Raw genomic sequence first — 27,914 nt, 5'->3', positions numbered from 1 at the left:
ACCCTTTTTTTTTTCCCCCAAGAGGGATTGTTTGTTTGGTGGTGGGGTTTTTTGTTTGTTTTGGTTGGGTGGGGTTTTTTGTTTGGTTGTTTGTTTTTTGGTTTTGGTTTTTTTTTTTTTCAGAAAATAACACCATACATGGCAAGCATACTTGTAAAAGTACCTTCTCAGGAAATACACAAGTATAGTCTTTAAAGACTCACAGGCATCAACTTATGCAAATGGCCTTATGCCAAACTTATGCAAAATTCTGCTTGTGGCCCTTGTCATGACTACACATTTCTACTCACTTCACAGCTATGTAAGAACACTTAACAATCTTATAAGTGGTGTTCTCAGCATTTTGAAAAGCACTATAGAACTCTACTTTTCTCATTCAAATAATTAATCATATGGAGCAAGTATGACTACCATACAAAATCTTATCTTTTCACCGTGTCTGTTGAAAATACCAGTTTGTGGATGGCTTTTTGGATTTGTCTTCTTGGAGTTTGAAGGGAGTGGGTGGCTAAACTGTGTCTATGTGTGTGTGCACATATACAATTTGTTGTTAGGTTAACTTATATCACAGTTCCTACTCTATGGGCACCAAGATATTTTTATGTCCTATAATATTAACATTCTAACAGTATTCACATTCCTACATTTAACATTAGCGTGTGGTGTAAGGACAATACTATTTTAAGACAAATAATGAAAAAGTGGAATAGATACTATATTGTTTTTCCTGTATTTCCCACTTGTTGGTTTGAAACTGCTAACTACTTTGTATGGTAGAACAAGTTGTTTCAGCCTTCTACTGGTCCAGCGGAGGGCTACGAAGGTGATTAGGGGCCTAGAGCACCTTTCTTAGGAGCAGAGACTGAGAGAGCTGGGTCTGTTCAGCCTGGAGAAGGCTGAGAGGGGATCTTATCAATGATGATAAATATCTCAACAGTGGATGTCAAGAGGATGGAACTAGATTCTTCTCAGTGGTGTCCAACGATAGGATGAGGGGTAACAGGCGCAGAGAGAAGCACAGAAGGTTCCATCTGAATATGAGGAGAAACTTCTTTACTTTGAGGGTGCCAGAGCACTGGAACAGGCTGCCCAGAGAGGCTGTGGAGTTTCTTTCTCTAGAGACATTCAAACCCCACCTGGACACGTTCCTGTGTGATCTGGTCTGGGTGAACCTGCTTTAGCAGCTGGGTTGGACTAGGTGATCTCCAGAGGTCCCTTCCAACCCCAACCATTCTGTGATTCCTCAGTGAGCACTCTGAAGCATGCTAGTTTTTTGAATTCACGTCAACAGAAACATCACCTGGACTTTTGTGTCCTCCTGTCTCTGCACTCTGAGCTTCTAGAGCAAAGTGCTGTCCACTCATGTACTTTCAGCTGTGTTTGAGGCCTGGTGGAGAAAGGCTTTCATCATACAGAATTAAATGTTGCTACTCTGGGGCAAAAAATTTGGGAAAAAGAGAGTTATCAACCCAGCTGCACCTTATAGCCTGTTGAAACAGAAACCACAGCGTTATTGTTTTCAGTAAGCATCTAGTCAAATAAGTTATGTGTATATCTTTCATGAGAAACTAGCAATAGTTTAGATTAGTTTAGCAAGCAGATGATGGGGAGTTTTAGTAGACTAAGCTGTCATTTCAACAGTTTATTTTTGGTATGTAGGTAGTCAAAGATGCAGTTTCTGTTGTGCCTTTTTAACTGAGGGTGTGACTCTGTTGAATGAACTTTCACCTATCCTTCCTTTGATATGAGAAATAATAAAACGAAATGTATAAACTGGTAACATCAGAAACCAGCACTGAATTATGTTATGTATTAGGAAGAGAAGCTTCTAGTAATTTTGTTTGTATTTGGTAAGTGGGACAAAATGCAATTAAGCCAAATCTTACTTTCTTTTCCGCTGGTACAGGAGATCCATCGTCGATTTGAAAATGCTCCTGACACAGCCAAGACAAAGGCTCTACAAACTGTTATTGAGATGAAGGTAAATGATTGCATGTAGGCACCAGTATCATTTGTTCTTTGGAAAACGGGTTTTCATATGAAAGGCAGCTCTGCCAAATACCATATACTTCTGTCAGTTTTCTAGTTTAAAATAAGTATATTTATTTTGTAACAAAATTAGCAATTTGTAAACTCAAAACCCACTTAAAGAATGGGTCATATAGCTAGAAAGATGTCTGTATATGATCATAAAGCTATCTTTTCTAGATGAAATTGTGACTGAATTCTTAAACCATTAACTCAAGTAGCTAATGGAACAATGGCAATTTGCCAAGAGCTCCAGAGCCGCAAGTGGAGTGTATGGTTTATACAGCTTTATGCAATTGTATTTCATATTGTATGGTCCATAAAGTACATCAGTCAGGGTTTGGACAAATACAGTTAAAAAATTGGAAACTGTCTTTGCAAAATACTCTGTTACATTTTAGTATCCTCCCTTTCTTCCTCCTCCTTTGTCTGTGCCTTTTTCTTTTATTTTTGTTCTTTTTTCCCCTTCCAATTATTTCCATTCCATCTTAATGTTTTCTATAGTTATTTCTCATCTTTCTACTCTGGAGTCTTTGTTTTACCATCTTTCTTTTATTAGTCACCTTTGTGGTCCATAGTAATGAAATCTGATTGACCATCTGGTAACAATAAGCTATGTTTACTATCAAAAGAGAAACACCAGTATTTCTGGGAAATGATGTGAGTGCTGAAACAAAATACTGTTGTGAATTACAACGTAGCACTTCACCTAATGACCTTTCTAATTTCTTTTTGCAAAAGTCTGCTTTATTGATTTGTTTGGGGTTTTTTTTACTCCAGTGGTGTTTTAACAGATCATCTAAATATCTAACTGTTTCTTCTAATGGTTTTCAGGATTCAAAAATTTCTTCCATGGAGCGTGGTCTCCGCGATTTGGAAGAGGAGATTCAGATGTTGAAGTCAAATGGAGCTCTCAGCACAGAGGAACGTGAAGAGGAAATGAAGCAAATGGAGGTGTACCGTAGTCATTCCAAATTCATGAAAAATAAGGTATTGAGAAAACAAATGACAGTAGTAAGATGAACTGAGCTTAGTAAACAGATGAGAGAAGCTTTCATGTTTCAATAAGGAGTTACAGTCCGGGTTCGCATTCAGGTGCTCGGAAGCAGAACTTATTTGTATTCTGCCATGAAGCCACTAAAATAACTTTAAAACATTTCAGAGAATTTTAAATTCAAATTTGACAATATTATAACAGTGGTTCAGTAAAGTAAATGGCCAAAATTCTGCTTTTATTTTCACACATTTCTTTTATTTCAGAAGGATTTTGTGTTTATCTTTAGACTGTTGCTAATCCATTATAGTTGTCTGTTTTATTTTGTCTAGAGTCTTTTCAAATGTTGTCTATTGAAAAAAATAATGTTTCTTTTTGCAACTGTTGTACTAACTTGTAGGCCTTTTGATTCTGTAAAGGCTGAAAAGAACATGAACTGTCACTACAATGGCTTTCCATTACACTCTCCTTCGAGCAGTGGAGTCAGAATGAGAATAGATTCTACAACAGTGGTGGTACCAACATGAATTAATGCCGTTGGGAATATAGGACAAATAGAACAGTGACATGGGTTGATCCTCAGGTGTAAAGATGGACACTGACTACTGAATTGTCTGTAGCCAAAAGCCAATTCATTCTCTGTTTCTCCCAAGAAAAAGTTTCTCAGTCCCTCAGTGGGCCCTAACATTTTCTCATGAAAATTCAGGCCACTTTGTACAGTAGATTTAAGTATAGTGTGAGCAGTCCTGCTTTTCTTAGTTAGCTTTTGCATACTCCCTGTGAACAGTGTGCAAATCGCTGGAACAGAGGTTGAAAATTACTCTACTAGGTCCTGAACAATTGCAACCTACTGCATTTGTCCCGCTTGAAATTATTTGTTGAAAAAGAATGCTGGAGAAAGTTTCTTGGGGAAGCGTTACTTGCCCTGAATAGAAACATGTAATACATATGTGTTTCTTTCACTTCCCTCATGCCAGCTCACTGATTTACCTCATAATAACCACGTCTGTTATTTTACACTTTTGCCCTGTATCCCACTGAGTTGCTTCTAGGAATTGAAGGATACCCCCTTCAAACTAGGAATAGATGGAAGGTTTTAGCACCTCTTCCTTCCATCCTTTCTTCTTTTTTTCTCCTTTCCTTCTTCTTTTCTTCTTTCCTTCTTCCTTTGTTAGCAACTCTTCCATTTCCCCTTCTCCTCTCCCTCTGCGGGCCTGTAGATATATTCAGATTCTCACTTTCAGGATCTTTCCCACCTATTGTGTCTGCTCATTTATTTTCCTGCAGAAAATTTGCTTTTTTTTGATAACTCTTCACTCATGACTCATAGCCAGCTCCAATCTTCATATCTTGCTGTCCTACCTTGTTTCGTAATTGTACAACATTTTTTTTTTCACTATCGTGTTGTATAATCATCTGTGGCTGTATCTTGACAATTAACTTTATTTCTCTTAAACTGATAAGTGTCCCTTTTCCTGTCCTAATTTCTTCATGAATTCCAATTGCAAAACTGTTGGGTGAGGTGCCCCGTACTTGCCATGTATAAAATGTATAAACGTAACTATGACTATACATCTTTGTTTCATAATAAAATTCTTGTCTGGCAGCCTGTATGAAATTACAGAGACATTAAACTTTTGAGAAGACTTAACAAAGAATGGGAGAGAGAATGACTGACCAGTGTTGATCCTTCTGTTCAGTTCTTTGTCACTTTTAGTTACTTGGCTTGAAACAGGCCAGCTAGAAGCTGACAAATGACAAATATTTAAAAGCATAACAATGTCGTGACAGGTAGAGCAACTGAAGGAAGAGCTAAGTGCCAAAGAGGCTCAAGGGGAGGACCTGAAAAAAAGAGTGGCTGGTCTCCAGGCCGAGGTCTCTGCAGTAAGATTTATTTTTTGTGTGCAGTGGCCATTCACTGGGGCTTGCGAGCTCTCTGCCTTTCGGGGTAGCTTTTCTTCTCTTACCTTCTTCATGACTCAATATAACAGCAGAACTAACAGCCTGCTCAGCCTTGTAGCTGCCTTTTTGTTCTCATGGTTTTGGTGTCCATAACATTACTCTTCAACTAAACATCTATATTTGTTTTGTTATGGGTTTTTTAATGGTATGAGGTGTTTTAGCAATAGCTTATTCTTCTCTATTTAAGCAGATTTTCAGAAGTATTCAGCACCCATTTTGGGACCAGACTTTGAAAGAGATTTCAAACAAGTAGAACAAAAATAATTTGAAAACACTTGCTGAACCCTCTTAACATTGTTTCACAAAAAATAACAAAAGCTGGATGCTGAACGCTTTTTAAAACTGATTGTTTAATTTTAGCAGCATGAATGTAAGTTATCGCTTTGCTGTGAAATTAGTGCATTTGCCAAGTGATCATAGTGTCTCACCGAGAAGAGACACATGAGCACGTAATGCTGTCTAAAATTCTCTTGCTACTTGGAATGGTTTGCACTGGATTCTTCCTAAAGAGCCTTAGCACATTGGCAGTGTGGGCTTACAGCTCTGAAATTGGGATTCTAGAGAGAGCAATCTTGGAGTGCTACTGGGGAATTTTAATGTAATGAAATGTGGTTGTGTTTAGATGAGAGCATTTCACCAAAACACAAGTATTTAGGGTAAACATCTCTTCTGAGATGACCCCAAAAAGAATTTATCTTTTCAAAGAAAGAACAAATTGATTTGAGAAAGTTTTACCATCATTCAACCTACCTACTAGTTGAAAAAGTTTATCATCTGAAATTTTTAAGGAGGCTTGCTATTTTTTTTGGATACTCCAGCAAACATAACTAGCAGTAAATAGTTCATATCTTCCCGGCTATTCTGCTGTGCCGAGCAGTATTGTGCAACTGGTTGTATTGGCCAGTAGCCCCCAGCACAAATAGTGCTGCTAACATCAGTACTTCTGTACCTAGTTTAAATAGGTGGTGAAATCATTATGTGGACATATTTGCTTTTAGTAAAAATATGAAAAAAACAACCTAGTATGTTTGAATTAAGTGAACAATAAACTATTGAATAGTTCTATAAATTACATTCTTCTTGTCCTCCTTCCCATTATTGCATTTTAAAAAATTAGTTTGAATGAGGTTTTTTGAGATACGCGTCCTCGTTTCTCCATTCCCCTTCTTCCTTATCTCCTCATATATGCAGTTTCATAGTAGAACACAGGAGTCCTTGATGACATCTGTTGATGCAATTTTAATGCTCTTCAGTAAAGAGCTTCCTTTCTTTAATTGCCCATTATTGAAACAGTGTTGTCTTAATAAAACTACATTTACCCAAGCTTTTCCTCTCAGTTATTTCGACTAGTACATGCATTTATTATAAATAAAAATAAAAATTAAAAAAACCCCACCTTACAGCTTAAATCAGTTTAATTTTGTTTTCAACACATTCCCCAGAATGGAGGATGACCTGGACAATTTTTCTTTAGTTTGTAATTTCCTTTAATTTCTGTTTTGAAGCACTGGACAACATACTTTTGGGATTGAGATTTTTTTTTAAAATGTCATAAGCAAAACTGTGCAAGTTAAAAAGCAGAAACCTGTTTAGTTTTTAGAGACATTTCCACCTCTGGTATATAACATAAAAGTAAAATATTGCTATTTTATTCTGTGAGATGTATTGGAGACAAACTAGAAAGTTGGTTATAAACTTGGACATAAGTCTACATTTAGAATTCCCTGTCATCTTTAATTATAATTATTATTTTTCTTCAGATTTACATAAAAATTGTCCTGGGTGATGATTGCACTTAGAATGTGATTTCACCTCATTTCAATGCTTTACTTTTAACATTTCTTAATTTTATCTTTTAAAATTATAATCCAATCTACATTTGTTAAAATAAATTGGCATTTCCATACTGATTTAATTTAGAGAAATTGCTCTCAGCAACGTGCAATTCCACAAACAGTTTTCCTGTTGTTTTGATGTATATTTGCATCTGCTTTAAGCAGCTTCCATAAATTAAAATGCATTTCTTAAATGAATGAAATGCTGGTTTTGTAAATAGTGGGAAAAGTAGAGGTGTCTTTACATACTCTAAGCATGAGTCTGGGTTGACAGATAGAGAGATGGACAGAAACTCGTTGGTTAGACATTCCAAAGCAAATGTCATGCTTCTGAGAGAGACCTGTAGGTATCTCATCTTTTCTGATACTACAGGGTGAGAATACTTTCTCATTACATTTCTGCTTCATCTTGATTAAAAACTCATCCCTGCTAAGTAGCTGGTTTGGGTCTGTCCTTTGAAAGATGGCTAAAACCAGACTGACTCTGTTAAAAAGAACATCTGTTGAAAAATTGATGCTATTGCTCCCTCTCTCTTTTTCTTTGTATCTTTTGCTCATGACACAATTTTTTACTGACCTTCCATTCAAGATAACTGAAGGCTTCACAGTTCCACGGGATAAGTTTAGAATATCATACCGTTTGTTGGTACTTAGGTGAATTTATAGTTATTATTGTAAGGAAGGTATAAATTATTTTTTCCTTTGCCCATCTTTTCTTTCTTTTTCAGATTGGTCAGGTGAAACAGGAGCTGTCACGCAAAGACACAGAGTTGCTGGCCTTGCAGACAAAGCTGGAGACCCTCACAAATCAGTTCTCCGACAGCAAGCAGCATATCGAAGTTCTGAAAGAGTCTCTTACAGCTAAAGAGCAAAGAGCTGCCATCCTGCAGACAGAGGTGAAATGGGCAATTCTGTACTTACCGGCTTTCCATAGAGAAAGAGATAAAAAGCGTTATTTATTTTCTTCCTGCTTAGGTTATACAATCCCATAGCTATTCAATACTGCTTGTTCTGGGCACATTTTATCTTTGCAATCAAAGTGTGTTTGCATGTGTTTGATTCTCTATGACAGGGGACTGATCATAAAGACAAATATCTGTGTGTAAGTGCATGCATGTTCCTGTGAATGGATATGCACTTGCACAACATGTTCCACTAACATGCAGTCACTAATATTATTTTTCCTAGGCACAGCTAAATTAGAAGTTGCAATGCCTGAGCTGAGGGGATTTAATTTCAATGACCTTGTAGCTAAATGAGAGCAGAGAATGGCAGAGAGTTCAGTAGTATACGGCTTGCTGAGGCTTCACTGCAAATGTCAGCATGTACGGGAGCTCTTGCATGTAAGCCTGTGCTTACACCTGAAATACAGGCTTTCATGTTTTATTATGCATATTCCAAGATAAAGGAAAAATATTCTCAAAACTTTGTTTAGATAACAAATGCTTAATAGATTCCCGTATTCTGTAAGACACAACTGTATATCTGAGCATCAAATGGATAATAAGTATAGCATAAATTTATTGCTTCTGGAAATTCCTGAGGAACAAAGATGAAATGTGTGAAGACAGCATTTCAGTCCCCTGGCTTGGAAAAGTGTAGTGTTAGTGGAAGTCCAAAAGATGGCAGTCATGCATCAAAAAATATTTGTGTTGTTACAGCTAAGCCAGTGAAAAATCCAAAGGAGCTATTAAATAGGAATGCAGAAAATTTGTGTATAACAGTGGTAGAAGGATTCCGTATTACAAGTGTGTAAGAGAATTAATTTGAACTTTCTATGCTCGTGTAGCCACGTTCATTGAATGTATGGGTGCACATGGCCTTGTCCACATTCAGATATCAAATTATATAGTTAATAGTTTTGATGTTCTAAGATGGCTTTTCTGATTATTCTCAGATTTATGCAGAAGTTGATATTGCAGAATCAGTTTCCCTTAAAGCAGCAGAGTTGTAGACATGACAGTGAAAAACTCTGAGTGACAGAAGTCTTACAGTAAGAGAAAATATCTTTAGTTATTAGATTTCACTGACATGGAAATGGAAGGAAATACAGACAGGGCTCTCAAGTTTATCCCCAGGTCTGAAATAAAGGCAGAAATTTTAAACTCTAAGTACAAATTGAGATTTATAGCTCTGTGTTAAACTTATTATTAACAGATAATTTCAGATGAGTGAATAATTTGAGGTGATTGAAGAGGGAGGAGATAGCAGGTGTAGAGGTGTTAAGTTTCTCTGGAACAAAAAGAGAAAGGTCTTACCTTTTTTTTTTTTTTTTTTAATAAATGCAGTTAAAAACTTGCCTTCCTAGTTTCCTATTGGACAGAAAGAAAACAGTTTAAGTGACCAGTTTTGGTTGTGACTTAATTCTACAAGCTAGAAACTTTTTTACTTTTATTTTAGATTGATTCTTTTGGATTATTCACTTGAGGCAATTTTCATTTGCATTAGTATAACTGTGAAAGTGTGCTAGTTTACAATCATAAACTTCTTGTTAAATTTGTTCATTCTTTTTTACTAGTCAGGAATGCACCCTAGATTCATACGTATTTATTTCAAAAATATTTACCTTTCAAAATATCACTGGAAGTAGATACGAGGTAAATAAACACTTTAAAATGTAAATTTCAGGTTTTGATCCATTACAGTGATTGAAAACAATATAGATAAAATTAAATCACTGTGCAACATTGTGACAAACCCACAAAGCTAGAAATACATTTCTATTCTTAGTTTTAAATAATAAAAATCAGTACTTTTCTGCCCAAGAGATGGAGTTCTTGAAATAATGTACTTTATTCACAATTTAAAAGACTTCAGTAGATGGTCATAATTTCACCTGTTATGGTAAGTAAACATGTTTATTCAAATAAAATGTATGTAATTTAAACAAATATTTTAAAAGAAAAAGACTTTATTATATACCATGGGTAGATATTCTTGATTGTCATTCAAAACATTTTGATTTATTTTAGCTGAAGCAAAAATAGTTTTTTAATACAGAAAATTATTCCATTCTCTAACTTGTAATATTGCTAAATAATCATTGAGAATATTTGTTCTTCACTGGGTTCTTCCAAATGAGATTCTTGTGTAGTGGCACAATACAAAACCAAACTGGATTCTTCCTCCAACACATGTAAACTCTTTTTTACTAATAAAAGAAGGATGGGTAGAGAGAGACAGAGAGAAATTTTGTACCTGCTGCTTTTATATTATTCACTTAGTTTGCTTCCAGATATTATAAGTGAAATGTAACTGCAGTTACGGTGCAAGATTATTTTCTGTCTTTCAGTGAGGAGCTGCTGTGGAGTTGATACTGTTTTAGAATGGTGGTTTTATGATAGATTTAACGGATTCAGTAGAGTCTAGCATGTTCTCCACAGTAAGATGTAGCAATCGTGTATGGATTTAACATAGAGGAAGCACTGTTGATTATCAGGCTCTTCCGTTGTCAGAGTAAGTAAAATGTAGAATGATCTGTTTATGTCCCCGAGAATTTTTATGTAATTCCAATAAGATATTTATACCTTTTGAAAGATAATAAAATGTTTTTCATCCTTGTTGATGTTCTTGACAGACAGCTCAACAATTAAATCAGCATACACCGTTACCTTTCATCTGTCTTCACAAGTGATCCTCTCAACTATAACACTGAAACACATTGATAAAATAGAGCATTGGGATGTTTGTCATTGCACCCTGTGATGCATCTGGTTTTTTTTTTTTAAGGAAAAGGTATCTTTCCATACAAGAGTTTTCACTGGGAATAGCATAGGAACATGAGATCCTGCCTGGCCTCGCTGTTGACAGTACTAGTCAATGTTAAAGCATAAGTAGCTTCCCTCCACGCACCTCAAGAGAGTTATGAGGAAGGAGAGAGGTGCATTTTCTGTCATCTATTGGCAGATATCTTCATAGGGGATTGATATTTTAAAGTCATATTCAAATAAACATTTTTAGAGAAAAGAGCCTACCTTCATAAGCCTCTGTCTTTTAGTCTTCTGTTAAAGAAAACTGCAGGTAGGTGGAGAAAAGATGTTTTTATAAAATCTCAGAAATGGATTAGCCACCTGCCACACTAGAACTACGAAGAACAGTGAGCTGTTTGTGGGGTGTTTATCTTGAGGGCTATTGGGTGGAGAGGATATTGTGGTTAACTTTTCAATTTGTGAAAGAACCTTTAAAAATAGCTCTAAAAAATGTACAATCTCTTTGTAAACAAAACAAAAAATAAATCAATATTTTTTTTGGAATTAAGACCATGTCCATATAAAGTTTGTGTTTTGCCCAATGAGCCCTTTAGCCTAGGTGCCAGGAGGTATGTGGCATGAATGGGAGGTTAAATGGCTCAGTGAGAACGTTCCCCTTTATTTTTGTATACTGCCCAAGCTGGCATGGTTCTGTGATTGGTCTGTTCCATATGATAAATTCAGATTAATATTCAGTAGAAAAATGAATCCAGTCCTCTGGAAGTATTTTATTTGCTTTGAATGTCTCAGTAGAACATAAAGTTCTCTAAAGGTCTTTCTTTATTAGGGCTTATACTGGCGTTTTGAAACTAGATTAGACACTCCCAAGTCAGAGACAGTGAGGAAGTGGCTCAGATTTAGTGAGGAATGCGCGAGCGGGAGGCAACTATAGGACTTGTTAACACCAGCTACATTGCGACCTGTGCTGACACCTGCAAACATTAAGCTCAGCTCACAGAACCGAGTTCACCATGTTTAGGTATTTAATACGATGTGTGAGAGGTCATGGAAGAACAGCTGAACTGATTCCTGACCTGAGGAGGCCCTGGAAGCAGGACATGTGTCCTGCAGTGGGTTTATAACCCCAGCGAGAGCCCAACAGGCTCTGCGCAAAGCCAGGTGTGTGCGCCTCTGCTACATGGTGTAGTCATGTAATCTGGCCAAGTTGTGCAGATAACTGGGAGCTGTTATGTTCATAAAGAATTCACTCTCAGGTCTTCTACAAACCATACTGGATATTACTGCAATTTGTATATAAAGGTGAAGAGTCAACTCTAACATAGTTAATAACAAAAATCAATGTCAAAAATAGATAATTAAGTCTTGTGAACTACCACTGCATTCAAAGTCAGTCAGTAAACATGGCTTTTAAGTCTTAATTACAGACTACGCTATCAGGAAAACAGCTTAACTCTTATTTGTGTTTACATGATGTGTTTGCAAGGTAGTAGTAGAATGTCACAGAACTGATCCTTTTTAAAATGTATTCATTTCAGGTACTTAGAGATTACGCATCTACAGTATGATAAAAGCAACATTTCACCTTGCATTCTCAATATAAGTTTGTCTGCATTTCTCAATTATCTTTGAATTCTGAGTGCTGACATACATAGAATTACTTCAACATCTTCTTTTAAAAGTAGCTGGCTCTTGTTAGAAACAATAGCAAGCTCTAAACACCTATTTCAAGACTGATATTCTGTCTGTTCCTTTTGATGCTATTAATGTCGTCATACCAACACAGAATAAAAGTTTTGAATTTTACCATTTCAGAGAAATTAGGGCTTGGATTTAACACAGGGGAGACTGTGCCTTCTGATCGAACTGAATAGAGTGTTAACTGAATGGAGTATGGCTTGGTTCACTGATCTAAATCAACAGTTCAGCCATGGTTTTAGCAGGTGGCAGGTAGGTGGGAAGAATCACTTGGTCTCAGGAAGAGAGTAGAGCACTGTTTTTTCTAGGCATCATTTCCTAAACCTGAGTGAGAATCGCCAGTGTCATAATACCCTGATTGCTACTGTACAGTGGAGATGATGATAAAAATGAGAACAAAATGTGTGTGCAACCCAAGTCCTGTTGACTCAAGCTCCTGAGTCATTTCTGACTGGCATTGTGGACTTCTGAAAATTTTAGTGATTTCTCTAAGCTGTAAGTTGAGAATATTCTTAAAGCTAAGACTTTGATCTGATTACAGAATCCAACATTTTTAAAAGGCTTAAGAATAAATTTAAATATGTCATTTATTGTGTTTATTCTAGTAGTCATTGGAGTTACTAATGTTCTAGTTTTTCTTAGAAATTTGGAATTCTACATGCTTAATGTAGGGCTACACATAATAGAACAGAGTCATGGAGTATTATTTACTGCTACTGCAAAATTCTGCAAAGACAAGTCAATGATTCCCAACGCAATTTTTCATAGGTGGTTCTTACAGTGAAGAAATTTAAGTGTTATGTATGGTACCCAGCTGAAAAGAGGTACCTGTTGTACCTGTACCTAGGAAGGGTTGTTGTGTTGGAGGTGGGAACAAATGTGCTTATTTTGCTAAAGCTTTGTGGGAGATTGAACAGTACCTGCAGGCCAAGTTAGCAAGCCCATTGTTATACGAAGGGCCAGCAGTTGCCTGAGCTGGACTGTAAGATTTTACTTGCCATGCATAATTAAAGACATGGCAGTCTGATACTGTGAAAGCAGTTAGGTTAACCCAGGGTTAAGACAACACTGTCCAAGACACCAAAGTCAGAAGGGACGTCAGCACCGCAGTAGCTGTTTGCCTGGTTGTTTCCATGTGCAGAGAAAATCTTGAACTGACTTTGTTGAAGTTGGCATCACCTGACTCCTATAGCCCTCAATTCTTCTCAGTGTGGGAGGATGCCGTACATAAACTGAGCTGACATGAATAAACAAGTGCAGTGTTCTGCCAGGAATAGTGCTAAGGTGATGATTGTGTGTCCTGCCAGCCTTTGAAAATATTCTTGAAAGTGTTTGCTGTGGTTTCCTAGGCAGGGACCTCACACAAATAAAACCAGGAATGCAATTTACCCCAAACCGTAAGCTAATATAGAGTTCAAAGGGAATAATCAATCAGAAAATGGAAAGCATTCTGTGGATAAATTTCTGTTTGCAGATGTTCTCTTTTCACTTAGTACTGTGCTGTAGGCATCTGGACTATCTCAAATATTTTGCAACACAACTGTTGAGAGTATGTGGGTTTGCTGGTGAGGGAGATTTTCAGTTTCCCTTCAAGAATGAACGAAAGTGACTCTTAGCTTTAATATTAGAAATATCCAGAGAAGAACATACCTACTCAATCTATAAATCTGTGTGTTTTTGAAAAAAGAAGACAAAACCTGATCCACCTGCTAAACTTTTTATTACAAACACTCGCAATCCTATAAATCATACTTGGGTAGTACCTGGTACTCTAATATCACCTCCGAATATACTCCGTGCCCCACTTGCTGGGTGAGAGGTCAGGAATGTGATTTTAATAACGTATGTGTAAGTGAGAAGGCTCCAGACATAGAGGTGGCAGTGGGATTGCAGTGCTGATGGGGAGAGCAGGGCAGTTCTTTTCCTCGCTGGCAAGTGCTTATTGCTGAGTGTAAAAGGAGGCAGACAAAACAGCAAAGGATATTGTGGGTGTAACATACTGTAAATGTAGAGCCTTAGAGACAACTTTTCCATTAGCAAATTGAAATAAAGTGGAGTTAGAATAACATGTTAAAATTAAATGTTGCTCAAAATACCATAAGCATAGTGAATACCTAAATTCTTTCCCTAGCTGGAGTGTCCAAGTCATCTTTTCACTTCATGTCTCTGCGAGCCTATGCTGTGCAGAAGGACCAACAAATCCATTGATCACCCTGTTTCCTCTGTGTCACTGATGTCTTGTAATGGATTCAGCTAACAGGAACTAAATCTGATACTGTCAAATAAGATTAGCAGCCAAGCTGGCAGATTTGAGCTCTGTCTGAATGGTGAGCAGATAGGGGTCAGTGGGTTTCTTTTGGTATCTTGAGCAGGTTGGTGGTGTTGGATTTCGTATTCCACAATAGTCTTTGAGATTAGTCTGTGCTCTGTGGTGACCTTTTTCTTCTCATCAAATTTATATTCAGATAACTCTGATTCCTTCTCCCATTCCTTTTGTCTTGTGAGCTCCATGTTTCATTTGTGTAAGGGAAACACAGAAGGGAAAGCAAAAGCTCCTCCTCATGCAGTTTTGAAGTCTGAGGATACCATAGAATTCCCAGAGTGTGTTTCTAAACTTATTGAGGTCATGGGAGCTCTAAGGATGTTTATGTGTCCAAATTCTACCCACAGTACCCTATATTGTGTCCATTGTTCCATTTTATCTTCAATATAAAACTGCATCCTGCTGAAAACATATGTCACATTTAAACTCTTACATTGCTATTTAAGCCAAAATAGTCTTAGCCATCCTAAGGTAACCCTCTTTCCATGTTTTGATCTGGAGTAGCCACAAAGACCTCTGCTTCAATTACCTCCAGGTTGAGGTAATATTCTAATTGAAACCTAGAATATAAGTTGACTGTTTGGTACTACGAATCAATATTTGAATCTCTGAACTTTAGTAATGTTTCAAATAAAGGGGTTAGTTTTCCTGCGTAGGAGAGAACTTCTCAACAACACACTGTATTGGCTTCTACTTTGATGAAAAAAATTCCAGACTTGTATCTTACAAGACTGGGTTAAGCCAGAAGTATGGTTTGAGATTTTCCAAGAAGGAGCATTAGTCTTGTATAATTTGGGAATAAAACATTTGATTGTTTTTACTGTTTAGTCTCCTACCTCTTGTGATAACTGTTTTATCACAAGCTTACGTATCTTGAAGTCTTAAAGTAAGGGATGTTAGCTTTTTGAATCTCTTTTTAATCTGACAGCGCTCAATCCCTTGTGCAAGTGTAGTTTAACTTTTCTAAAATTTCTCTCCTTCAGTGCTAAACAAACCCTGTTTCTGCATGTCTGAATATAGGTGGATGCATTGCGGTTACGCTTGGAAGAGAAGGAGACTATGCTAAATAAGAAGACAAAGCAGATTCAGGAGATGGCAGAGGAGAAGGGAACTCAAGCAGGAGAGATCCATGACCTCAAGGACATGTTAGAGGTGAAGGAACGCAAAGTTAATGTTCTTCAGAAGAAGGTAAGATTGTAGAGGTCTAAGTCAGATACATATCTCTGGTGCATCTCAATTTCTAAGTCTGTCAAAAAGTCTGAACTACAGTTTACATTTTGGAGATTAATGATTGAGTCCCTTCATGTAAAGGCAAGGTAGTGAATGATGAATTTCAGTTAGAAGTTTTGAAGAAAAAAATAGAATTCAAAACAAAGGTTGTTCCCTTTCCATGGTTGCGTGTGCTGCTTCTGCTTCCACTTCGCTATTAACAATGACTGAAGCATTTGTAGGAAGGCACATTCGAAAAATCAGTCCTTTCATATCCACACCTTAACAGCGCCATGCTGATCTGAAGCACAGGGCACTGGTTAACTATGGCTTCAGTAAGTGACTACATGAATGAGGGGTTGTATCAGTAATTAGGATGATTCCTCTGTCATTTACTGTGAAAAGTTTGGGAAGAACTTTGTATGACTTTCATTAGAAATGCTCTTTTATCATATGTAATATTTCTTGAGAACTACTAGAATGGGATAACCAGGTTTCAGGCTATCCTGCATATCTTTCTGGGTAAGAAAATGTAGACCTTGTCAGTGAAATGGGGGAGGTCTGGATAAGAAAAAGTAGACTCTGTCAGAGAAAATAGAGAGGTTTCCCAAAGGGCATAGAGTCCAAAGGCAGTGAATGTCATTATGGATGATCATTTGCAAATAGCACACAATATTTCCCAAACGGCTGCTACAAACGGTAATAAGGGAGAAATGCATGTATCACAATATATTTTAATTTACAGAATATTTTTTTCTCTGCATTTTTGGAGAAGCTGCTCTTGGAGCTTGTATTCAATGTATTAGGGTGTGAATGTGGTTGGTTTTTTCCTAGATCTTTAAGCACTTCTATGGAATTCTTGTAATTTTAATAGTTGAGAATAATGATTAATTTCTGAGGCCTGGCCAATGCCTTTTCTTCTAGTATACGGCTATGAATCATGAGGGTTTAGATCATGTTCAGTTCTATTACAGCAAACTTCATGCAGGAATGGAAGTTCAGCCACGGAGTTTAGCCATAAATAAGCCATTAAGAATTCTACAACAGAGCCCTAATTTCCAGTCTTCATAGTCTTGTTTTTTGTCTGTTCATCTTCTTAGAAACACTTACAGATTTCTAATTTTGTGCTGTGCTTTCTCTTTGTTTTCAAAATCGGTCATGCTCACCCCAAACGTTGATTGAGATCCCAACTAAACGTTTAACCAAGAAGTGGGGAATCTGACATTTGTGTAAATGTTCAATGTCAGTGAGGTCGTTTTACTTCCATTTCTTCTTACACTGTTTTATCACGTTTTCTGATTCACTCTACTTAACTATTTAGGATTATCTTTCATTGGTTCATTTATAGGCAGTGCTAAAGGTTCTCTCTTTACTAATTTTATATACGTGTTTTCTTGAGACCACTGTAATGAATATTAAGACAGTTTCAGCTTTTTTCTTTCTTTCAGACTGAAAAGTAAGGGCCCAGGCTTTTAGATGTAAAGGTTTTGAAGTCTTATTCTCCTAGATAGCTCAACAGAGGATAACAGTACTGTAATAAACTGCAATTTGACTTGTTATGTAAACCTGTCTCTGAGCTTCTTAAACAAAGCAATATATAACCTATCTATAGAAAAATCTCTCTCCTTAAGGCAGAGATTTGAGTTTGCTTCAGTCTTTAAGTTGTTGGAACCATTTTCTTTAGCATGAACAGTTAAATTGTGAGGGTTTTGAATTCAAAGATGATTTTTTCTGTTACTATAACTAGCAGACCTAGAATATTTTTATGGAGAATCCAGCGGACAATACTTTTATCTGAGGTTTGTGGTGCCATATGGAATTCCTTTTTATTTTTTGTAAGGCCTAATTTAAATGGACACAAATTCAGTCCTTCAAAGTTTTAGGATTGATGTCTTTAACTGAATTTTTTAGTTGATTCTGCAGATCTGGAATCGAAGACTAGGTTTGGGATTTTCCATAGATTGGGCTTCGCATTTTCTTGTTCTCTTTAGCATCTTTCCACAGAAAAGCAAACCTTGAGAAAATACCTAAGGAAGGACAGGCCTGATTTTTCTCTATATACTCTGGGAGTTAGGAGAACTTGCATAAAATCTGTTTTAGGAGCTAGAGAAAATTCTGAAGTTCTTATTTTTATCTGATATTTCTGTAATTGAAACAAACATCATTTAAAATGCACCCTTTACTATTGGGTCTCTGTTTGGAGTCATTGACGCAGACCACTGCATAGTTCATTTTATGAACCATTAATATTATTGTTGTATTGACTAAAGGTGGTGAACAAGAAAATATACCTTCTAATTATTCTAAAATCCAGATGAAGAAAGTAATGAAAATTTACTGGCCAAGCAGTAATAATAAAAGACACAGAAGAAGATTATGAGCAATAAAGATCTGAAAAATTAACATGACAATTGGCATCACTACTGATGCCCAGTAGGCACCGAAACACATGTTCTAGGTTACAGAGGAAACCACATGCTTCACATTTTAAATTCTGGAATCTTTCCAGTTATAAGCTCCTATAGTGATGCTTTGGTAGCACCTTTATTTGAGACAACAGAAATAGGGCAAATGCTAGAAATGTGGAGACTACATGAATGAGTTTTAGCTCTATGTCTGAAAATTTGATGCAAAAACTTACTTGTATAGAGCTTCAGGATTTTTTTTTTCTGATCTCATTGAAAATAAATCTTGCGTAAAATCTCATTTTAAGTTGTTGGAACTCCAGACAAGGGGAGAATGTCAGAAAATAAAATAGGTACCATGATGGGCAAACTCAAAAACTGAACCTGCTTCATTATTCTCTTTGCCACATCTGTCTGTCTGTGCTGGTAGACCAGGATGAAAAGGAATAGACAAAAAAAATTAATACTTTGCGATCAAAGCATTTTACAGAAATAGAAGTTGGGACAAAAGATAAGTAACAGTTACCCTGAAAGGGAAAAAAAAAAAAAAAGGTAGTGAATCAATCACCCCTTGCTTTGGAGGCAGGTCATGTTTTGTCTTGGGGAGAGGAGGTTAACTCCCTTCATTATGCAGTGCAGCTGCAGGCAAATAAAATGCAAGTTTTAGTGTCTGAACATAGCAGTGGTTTTTGGCAGCTCCCCATGCACTATCTGATAATTGACCTGTGATAAAGTAAAGGAAGAACACAGATATTTTTTTTCCCTGTGGTTGTGCAGATGTTACTTGTTGAGCTAGTATTTAGGAAGACTTCAAATGCAATTTTCCTGGTCTTTTGAATAAGAAGTGTTGCTTTTCTCCAGAGGAAATAAATGCCCTCTGCATTTCAAAAAGCTCAGAAATCAAAACAAATATCTCATGCTTAATGATAAGAAATACTGTGTGGCAGGAGAGAGGGACTGCAAGTGGAATTTATAACTCAGTTTAAAGTCAGTAGTCATCGTAGTTACTACAACAGCAGTGTTGGTTTTGTATTCGTAACTTTTAAATTGCAGTGTTTGTACTTGAAGGATTATTTTCTTTCCATTCCCTCATCTGTGAAGTAGATTTACCTCCTCAGGCAGCTCTTCTACTCCAAACCTGAAGAGATGAGAGAGCATAGAGAAGGAACTGCATTTTCAAACACTTCATTCAGTTTACAGTAGTTTCATCTTCCCTGGTGTGACCTTGAACTCTCCTGCCGAATGAATGAATACATGATTTTCTTAAGAATTAATACAAGGCAGGATGGACTTTTAGGTATCCCTTTGAGATTCTCTACAATGACATTTGGTGCTTAAAAATCCTATAGTATTAACACTGTAGGTGATGGCCCGTTCAAACCTGCAGCGTGTCTTTGAGTTCCTGGTTGTGCAAACTATACAGAAAAGAGCCAATTAAGACTGTCCCAACAAAGATGGTCCTCATGTACATTTACAAAGTGGGTGAGCATATGCCTTCTTATTTAAGACTGGACAATTTTTTGCCTCTGTAATATACCTGTGGATGAGCTTATTCTCTGCTTTTTTCGTGCTCGAATCATGGACATTTAAGGAGGAGCACTGTACAGTGCTCCAGGATCATATATTCTGCTCATCAGCCCAACTTGCTGCAGGGCAGTAGGAGGAAGATATGCTGGGCTTTCTACTCAGCTGGGACAGATGAAATTGCTACTTTTCTTCAGGAACTCTATGGCTTAACACACAGTGCAAATACAAGAGTATTTCTGTAAATATCTCTCTCTCTCTCAGAAAAAGCCATACTTGTGCTCCTTTTACTCTAGATGTCAAGGCATGCCACTGAACTGGTTCCAAACCCAGTTCATAGATTTCAGACACCACAAAAAAGACCTAAAGTCCCCACGGGCTTGTGCCATCATCTTTATTAAACCTGACAGACGTGACCACAAAGGTGTGTCCTGGAGGGTCATGGAGGACTTGGCTCTCCGTGTCCCTGAAGGGTTATCAGAACTCTTCTGCTTCTGCCTTTTCTTTACTTCAAGCCTTTCTGTTATAGGCTTGATGACTACCACTAAACATAACAATGAAGCTGAAGATTATGGCTTTTAGAAATTTCCAGAAGCTGTTCTGTCCCATTTGTTACCCTGTGCCTCCAAGATGCTAAAGTCCCTTCTCATTTCAGGAATATCCTCTCAGAATTGCTTTCCCATGTTCAGATACAGGCATTATGTTCAGTTAGAGTAATAATAGGAAAAATTAGACAAGCTTTTAATCCTTGATCTCTATGAAAATGCCACTAGATAAAATCTTGTGGTAGAAATGAAAGTGCCAAAGAAGACTGGAGAGGCTTCGTTATGTGAGTTCAAATTCAGCATAATTATCCTGTGAGATTTTTTCATTTCTACTATTCAAGAAGGAGAATAGTTGTTTACATTTCCACATAGGAAATGAGAACACAACACAGAATTTATTTTCATTTTACAGTGAGCCTTGACCACTTTGAAAACAGGATCCTTACTCTTCCATTTTGACTCTCCACTTCTCTGAGAATCCATTGAGACTTTTTAGAGCAATTGCAGCCCAGCTCAGATGGCATGGTGTATCTTGTTTTTCTTTTACGAATGGACAGCTAATAAGACATTATTAGGGCAGGGGAATATACTTCAGTTTCTTCATACCACTTTTCAGCTCTTTGCGAGTTTAGTTTTAAAGGTGGCTGATCACTATACAGAGCTTGGAGTTTATTACACCAACTTTGGGTTCAGTGTCGGCAAGATGCTTTCCTTCTCAGGAGAGGTTTTAGCTCGTGGATTTGATCTTTTTTGATTCTTTCTGAATCATATACGAGCATACATTTTTCTAATTTGGAATATGGGTCCTAAAATGTCCACAAGCTTAGCTTCAGACAGTCTTTTCGATGACAGGTAGTCCATAGTTTACAGGTGCTGGTAGAGGTCACAGTGTGTTTTCCAGGGACTGACCCGAGGAATATACTTCTTATCTTCTTGCCTGATCCAGATCAGTCAGGGCAGATGCCTTGTATTAATAGCTTGAAGTGTACTCCAGCATTCTCATTGTAAGGGCTTTCAGCTTCCAAAAGAGTATGCATTTCACAGCTCTAAGTTGGGTGATGTTATGGCCTTCACAAATGAGTTCATAGCCTATAGTAACAGGTATCATTTTTAGGTGGTAATAAACAGTACATGACCCCTTGTATTAATTGGTAAAGTTCCCTTTTGTCTGTTAGATACTTCATACTTAGTTATTAAAAAAAAGGTCACCTCCTGGGCATTCTTAACACTATAGTGAAGAGTTTGGATTGCTTTATGTCATTAAACCAGAAATGGGAGATTTAGTATAGTTGTCCTAAGTACAGACTTCTACTGCTGAAGAACACTAAGATGTTTTTCCACTGAACATCAATAGAGGAAGCATGAGACTTTCTGTTCCTAAAGGTCAATGCTTTTATAGTTTCATGGCAAACTGTTTTCACAGAATCATGCAAGGGTTGAGGTTGGAAGAGACCATCTTGTCCAAGCACCGTGCTTAAGCAGGGCCACCTACAGCCAGTTGCCTAGAACACTCTCCAGACAGCTTGTGAATAGGGCTGCAGAAGAATCACTTTTATTAAACTTCAGAGCAGTGAAATCTGAGTGAATTTACTCATAGGTGCCTAACATGCACTTGACGATTGTTAGGCAAATTGTGTGGGACATCTAAACTAGTGGAGGAGGCCTAAGCTTAATTTGAAAAATTGATTTTACACTAGAAAAATGTTATGCTATTACAGTAATTTTTAGTGCACAGTTATGGCTACCAATGCAGCAGCTATGTTAGAGGAACCTACTAGATTCAACATAGGTTTTTTATGCCTGCCTGTATTTTAAATCAGAACTTATAAATGGAGAATATGCTGCTTTATTTTATATAAGCCCCTCTTTTCCTTGGAGCGTTTTGTGATACCACAATAAAAACAAAAACATCTGGATTATATGTACCTACATTCCCAGATGTATAGTAATATTGTTTTAAAAAAATCAAACATTGTTCTGATGTGTGCAAAACATACCAAGCCAATTTCTTATTTTGAGATCTAATAATACAAGGAACATTCACTTTATATTGATGTTATTAAAGAATCTTGCCTGTTGCCTTTAGTAACTAAAGTACTTTATTTTTTTCCTTCTGAAGTTATGAATATCGACTCCTCTTTTTAGAAAAGTAGGTTCAAATGTAGAAAGAAAAGAGGACTGTGAGGTTAGTGATATTAGTTCTGTAGTTCAGCTAATGTAGCTGGCTAATGTAGGGTTTTAAACTGATACACGTTGCTGTAATAGTGTCCCATAAGATTGATAGCAATAGCAACGTTACAAGAAAAGCCCACTGGAGTTTCTGGTAATATCTGTGCTCCAGCGTTCCAAAAAACTGAAACCACAGTTCAGCAAAGCTGTCATATACGGACAGAAGGAATCTTTTCTTTTTTAGTATCCCTTAAAGAGGAGCAGTCATTTTAATATTATGTCCTTCTTGTGCCTTGAGATAACCTCTTGATTGGCAAGACAGAACATTACTCATAGGCGGTGGGACTGACAAGTTCTGGTTTCTTGAAGGGATCTGGGAAAACAGCCAACTGTGGGGCCTCTTGACTTCGTTATAAATTAAACGTGTAGTTTTTCTGGCAAGATAAAGCTAATAAGCTTTGTTGGTGTATTCACTGTCATACTAGAGAAATACAAAGTTCCCTATGATTGAAGAGGCAGGAAGAGCAAGGGCGTATGCCATTTTTGAGGTCGCTTACGTCAGTCTTCCTCACATGGCTTTTCATTGCTCTCTGGGTTGCAAGACTTCACCATTTCCAACGCTTCGGTCACCAGGTGTCCCCTGGGGGGATTGTCTGAGCTGTGCCTGGAACAGACATTAGCAGTCGCGTTAGCCAACTTAGGGATCTTCACTAGAATAAGGAAGGAGTAATTTTTCAGTTTAAATCAATAATATCCTGGATCCAAGGGTGAATTTTGAATCCACTAGGCTAGACAGTCTTCTAAGCTGGGTCTCTGCACAATATTTGTACAGTCATTAGGACTGTCATAAGCCACAAGTATATGAATAGTTTTCAAGCCAGTGATTTCACTTATCCAAAGGATAAGAAAAATGGTCAGTGTGGAGTAGTGTCATCAGGAGAAACCGAGATCACCTTGTCCCAGAATAGTGTGCATTTGGTAGTTAGGATGCTCCTCTGCATGATGAAGGGCTTACGTGCCTTCTGGCAAAGATGGGTAGAGCACGGTTTTAAACACAGAACTTCTGGATAAAGGGAGCCACTCCCTGTCCCTTCCAGCCTTTATTTTCAGTAGAGACTGGAGTGTTGATTTGCCCAAAACAGTCTGTGGTATAAAATGGGAAAGAATATAACCAAATGATGGTATTAATTCAATATATTGGGTTCTTATATTCATATATTTTTTGAGTATAGGCCATGAAAGAGTTTTGTTTGAGAGTTTGATATTTTGTCACTTCTCAGTGTTGTGAACTTATTCCATAAGAGCACTAGTAGCTAAATACCGAATACACACACAAGAATACACACATGCTCTCTTTCTCCCTTGTTTTTTAGTATTTAAAGTATGACTTCCAAATCCTTTCCTATTCCTCTCTCTATATCCTTCCTAGGAGATTGAAACAGGACAATCACAGTTGACTGGGCATGTTTTACACTGGAATTAGAGGCATCCTTCCTTTCCAGAGCTCTCCCCTCTGGTTTTGGACAAAGTAGTGCAGTGTCTGAATGCAAATCTCATTTAGAATCTTTGTTCAAGTTGTACAGCCTTCTGCTTGAGTGATCCTAAAAGATAATGTAAATGGAGTTTAATTTGCTGTGGGGATTTAGTTTATAGTCAACATTAAATCCCATGTTCCCATCCTATCTGTTGGTCTTTTCTGCTCCCTGATTTCCATTCTTGGGTATCTCAGTGCTGTGACGAGTTAAGCCTTTCCTTTTTTCATGTCTGTTTTTGCCACCCTTTTTTCTGTATCGAGAGTGCGATATGTAGCACTGTACTGTGTATCTAAGCAGAGATGTGTCAGTAGTTATAGTATTCGTACTCCAGAGAATGAAAATCAAAATCTAAAGCAAGTCAGGAAAATAGCATCACTGTTCCTGAGTATATGAGATCAAGTTGTCATAGAATGAAGAGTCTTTGTTTCACAATAATAATCAATGAAACACTGTACTTGGTTTATCCCAGTGAAGAAGTTTAATTCATAATATAGTAAGTTTTTCACTTGACACTTTTTAAATGTTATATAAATTTGTGAAGCTTGAGCTATTCTAAAAGCAATGTCACAACTTCCTAGTTTTATTCTGCTTCTTGCAAAACAGAATATAGATCTAAGTTAACATTTGTTGGTTCCATTTTTTCCCCTTGTTTTGTCAGCTTTCCACAATTCAGTAGTTTTGGTTTTCCTTATTTTGAACATTTTGGAACCATCAGTATGAAATTACTCCAAATTATAGTGGTTTGCATTTTTTCTGTAATGAACTTGCCTAAATCAAATCTTTGCACATTTAATATCAAAGTTGTTTCTGTGACTTGGAACAGGAGTGAGAAAATGTCCCCAAAATAGTTGGGTTCTTTAATCCATTTGTATTCAGTAGGTTTTAGGAGTAAAACTTGAGAAAGCATAGTCACAGAGATTGCCTCATTTTGTCAGGACACAGCTGAAAGCAGAATTAGCGTGATGTTATTCTGCATGATTAGGCCAGGATTTCGATAAAATGGATGTTATCCATAATTCAATTGTGAAATAAATTACCAGATGATTTCAATTATGGTTCTCAGGATAAGTGACGTTTTAACATATCTGAAATAAATCAATAATTTACTTAGTGTTTCATTGAAGAGGAGAAGCAGAATCTAAATGGATTTGTTTTGCTATTTATGATAGCAGTGTTCTGTTTTGAATTACTTGGCTGAATGAAAGCATTACACTCAAGCTGGAACCAACAAATTGTCTTAACAAACAACCCAGACTGAAATCCTGTTGGTGGTGGGTAATGGATACATTATCTTACCTGATAAATACCAGCAGAAACAAGTACTCACCCAGTGAAGCTTTACGATAAACGAGTGATAGAGATTCTTTTATGGATTATGTAGTTAACCATATGTACTTAACCTACTAGCTCACACGTTGCTGAAACAGATCTCTTTTGAACTGCTTTTATACTTTTGTTATTTAATTTCCATTTTACATAAAGTAAAATAACCAATATCAGTGGGCTGGAAAGAGTGTCTCCTCCTGCACCACTCACTTCAAAACCCCCTCTTGTTTTCTCCAGTGTCCATGGTAGGATTTTACTATTCAAAGACTTCTTTTGGCTGGGTTAGCCTATTGATATTATTGAACCTCCTCAGAATGAAGCAATTTCTTAACTAAATTTAACTGTTTTACAGCTGTCTAAGGATGTGAGTCATTACTAATGTGTAATTTTTTCTGGGCAAATGCTTTGGAACCTAGATAATATTTAAGAACATATACATTGGCTCCCCTGAAATGTGAATTTCAGGTCATTCACCAACTCAAAAATCAGTCTTCGGTCTTGAGGCTCTAAATTTTTTGTTGTGTTTGGTTTTGGTTGTTTTTTTTTTTCTTCCCTGATTTCAATTTGTGCTGGAGTCTCCTTAGAAGCCTGTAAAGCAGGGCTGTCAAACTCATTTTCGCCGGGGGCCACATCAGCCTCGCAGTTGCCTTCAAGGGGCCAAATATAATTTTAGGACTGTATAACTGTAGGAGTAGTTACATTTATACAGTCTTAAAATTACATTCTGCCTTTTGAAGGCAACCACTCTCCCCACCCCCTCTAGCCTGGTTCTCTTTTGTAAGCCAGCTGTAATATTCCTCTATAGCCCATGGCCATTAAGGAGTCTCCTGGTATAAGGTTCTCCATACCAGTTCAAGAATGTGAGGTTCAGCAACATCAGGGCGTTTACGAAGTACACGATGGTATTCCAATGTGATGTTGCAAAGACAGTAATGTTCCAGATAAACATTGAAGTACGGCAGCAGTATTAATCCTGTCTTCACTAGGTAGCAAGATTAACATAAGCTAAACAAATGTTTACCGCTTAACTGAACAGTTCACCATCTCTACACTGAAGTGCTAACTGGGACTCCAGAATTTTAAGTTCTGTGAGAAGAGAGACAGACACCACCACTGGTATCTTGCATTTCATGGTGTCTTTAATTTACTTTATGCTTAACAAACTTCACAAAATTAACTGATGTGCAAACTACTTGAAGGTGATTTTTAGTATGATGATTCAAGAACAAGAATAGAATGTCTGAATATAACCTGACAACAGTTTAACTGTATTTATATTACTTGATTGGGTCATAAAGTAAAAAGACCGTACTGAATGCAGCTGAACTTTGGAAGGAACTCTGACATGGATTTGCCAAAATGTTACTGAAAAAAGGGAAATTGTTTTGATCTATCCTGAATTTCAAAATCTCACCCTTGCAATGAGGATGGTATGCCTAAAGCTTCAGCATTGACGCCGCTTCAGCACATTGTTGCTAGTCTTGGGAATATAACCTTTAAAATCAATAGCAAGGACATTATTTTCAGTCTAATTGATTCAATACAGTAATGGGAATGATATTCATTCATGTGACAGACCTTATTTCATTGGGGACTTTAAAAGTAGCACCTTATATTGGAGGTTCAAGTGGAGCCAACACACGTACAAAAGATCAAATTTTGTTTCCATCCATGCAGTGGTGAGCTCTGCTGACCACCGCCTCCCTCTCCCTTCCCTGGAATTTGTTAACACTAAACTAAATGTAGATTTTTGCAATTCATGCAGGACTGTTGCAGTGGTACTTTTCAAGATCTGAAACAGAAGGACAGTTATAATGATGAGGTTTTCAGTGTGACATTTATAAAACTGGAGCTTAATCTTATCAAACTGACCAGTAACAGCTGCTTCTAGGCTTTCATTATGGTCTCCAAAACATGACTTTCAGAAACACAGTAATATTTACAAATCTGGTAGTATAGCGTTCTTGAACGGTCTCTCAGGACTTAGGATGACCTCTCATTAACACATTTTAGGAACAAAATTTCTTGAATTCAGATCCATTTCAATTTTTTAGGGTAAATGTCTAACCCCTTCTTCTGGAGCAACTTTTTTTTTTTTCTGTCAGATACAACAATGTGATCGTGTCTGTTGTAACTGTTACGTTCTCATCCTGGTTTTGATGCAAGCCCACCTTTCTCAAATTCTGTGAGATTCTTGTGAAATCAAGTATGACTGCAGACTATCAACTTTTTATCGTGAGACTAGTATTCTTACATGGAAGGGAGCTGCATGTCTCCAACTAGCCAGAATTGTAACTAGTCTGTCATCACATACCTGCTTACTCACCCACTCTCTCTTCCACAATAGCTGTTTTGTCCTGTTAATATTCCTGGCACGAGCAGAATCACCTATGCCTGTGATCAGTGAGCATCCATCACCTCCTTGTAGTCATTGACCCCAGAGCTGACGTGACCAATGGTACCTTCACAAAACCCAAGATAAACTGTTTGGAAACCTCAAAGCTTATGTGAAGTTTTTGTTTATTTGGATGGCTGTGCCACAGAAATAGAACAGGAAACCTCTCAACCCACCTGATTATTTAGATCCTTTTTACAGTACTGCTTCCACTTAATGAAAGCTAGGATGGAAAAAGGGGGATGCTTAGCAGTACCCT

General features: G+C 37.2%; 1 protein-coding gene across 6 annotated transcripts in view; it reads left to right on the top strand.

The window, feature by feature from the left end:
- The window catches only part of ERC1 (ELKS/RAB6-interacting/CAST family member 1), a 294,674-nt gene that overhangs the window by 77,453 nt on the left and 189,307 nt on the right, over positions 1 to 27,914 (top strand). For 5 of the 6 annotated variants that reach the window (XM_065632416.1, XM_065632397.1, XM_065632407.1 and 2 more), the window contains exons 4-8: positions 1,907 to 1,981; positions 2,863 to 3,018; positions 4,814 to 4,897; positions 7,548 to 7,715; positions 15,568 to 15,735. In XM_065632416.1, coding sequence (XP_065488488.1) covers positions 1,907 to 1,981; positions 2,863 to 3,018; positions 4,814 to 4,897; positions 7,548 to 7,715; positions 15,568 to 15,735 — 651 coding nt within the window. The remainder of the gene's footprint in view (positions 1 to 1,906; positions 1,982 to 2,862; positions 3,019 to 4,813; positions 4,898 to 7,547; positions 7,716 to 15,567; positions 15,736 to 27,914) is intronic. The other variant, XM_065632425.1, reaches the window with a different exon arrangement.

This window comes from Caloenas nicobarica, chromosome 1 (genome assembly GCF_036013445.1).
Source record: "Caloenas nicobarica isolate bCalNic1 chromosome 1, bCalNic1.hap1, whole genome shotgun sequence".
In the NCBI taxonomy this organism is placed as follows: domain Eukaryota; kingdom Metazoa; phylum Chordata; class Aves; order Columbiformes; family Columbidae; genus Caloenas; species Caloenas nicobarica.
Note: the sequence above shows the minus strand (reverse complement) of the source record. Positions and strands in the feature narration are given on the sequence as shown.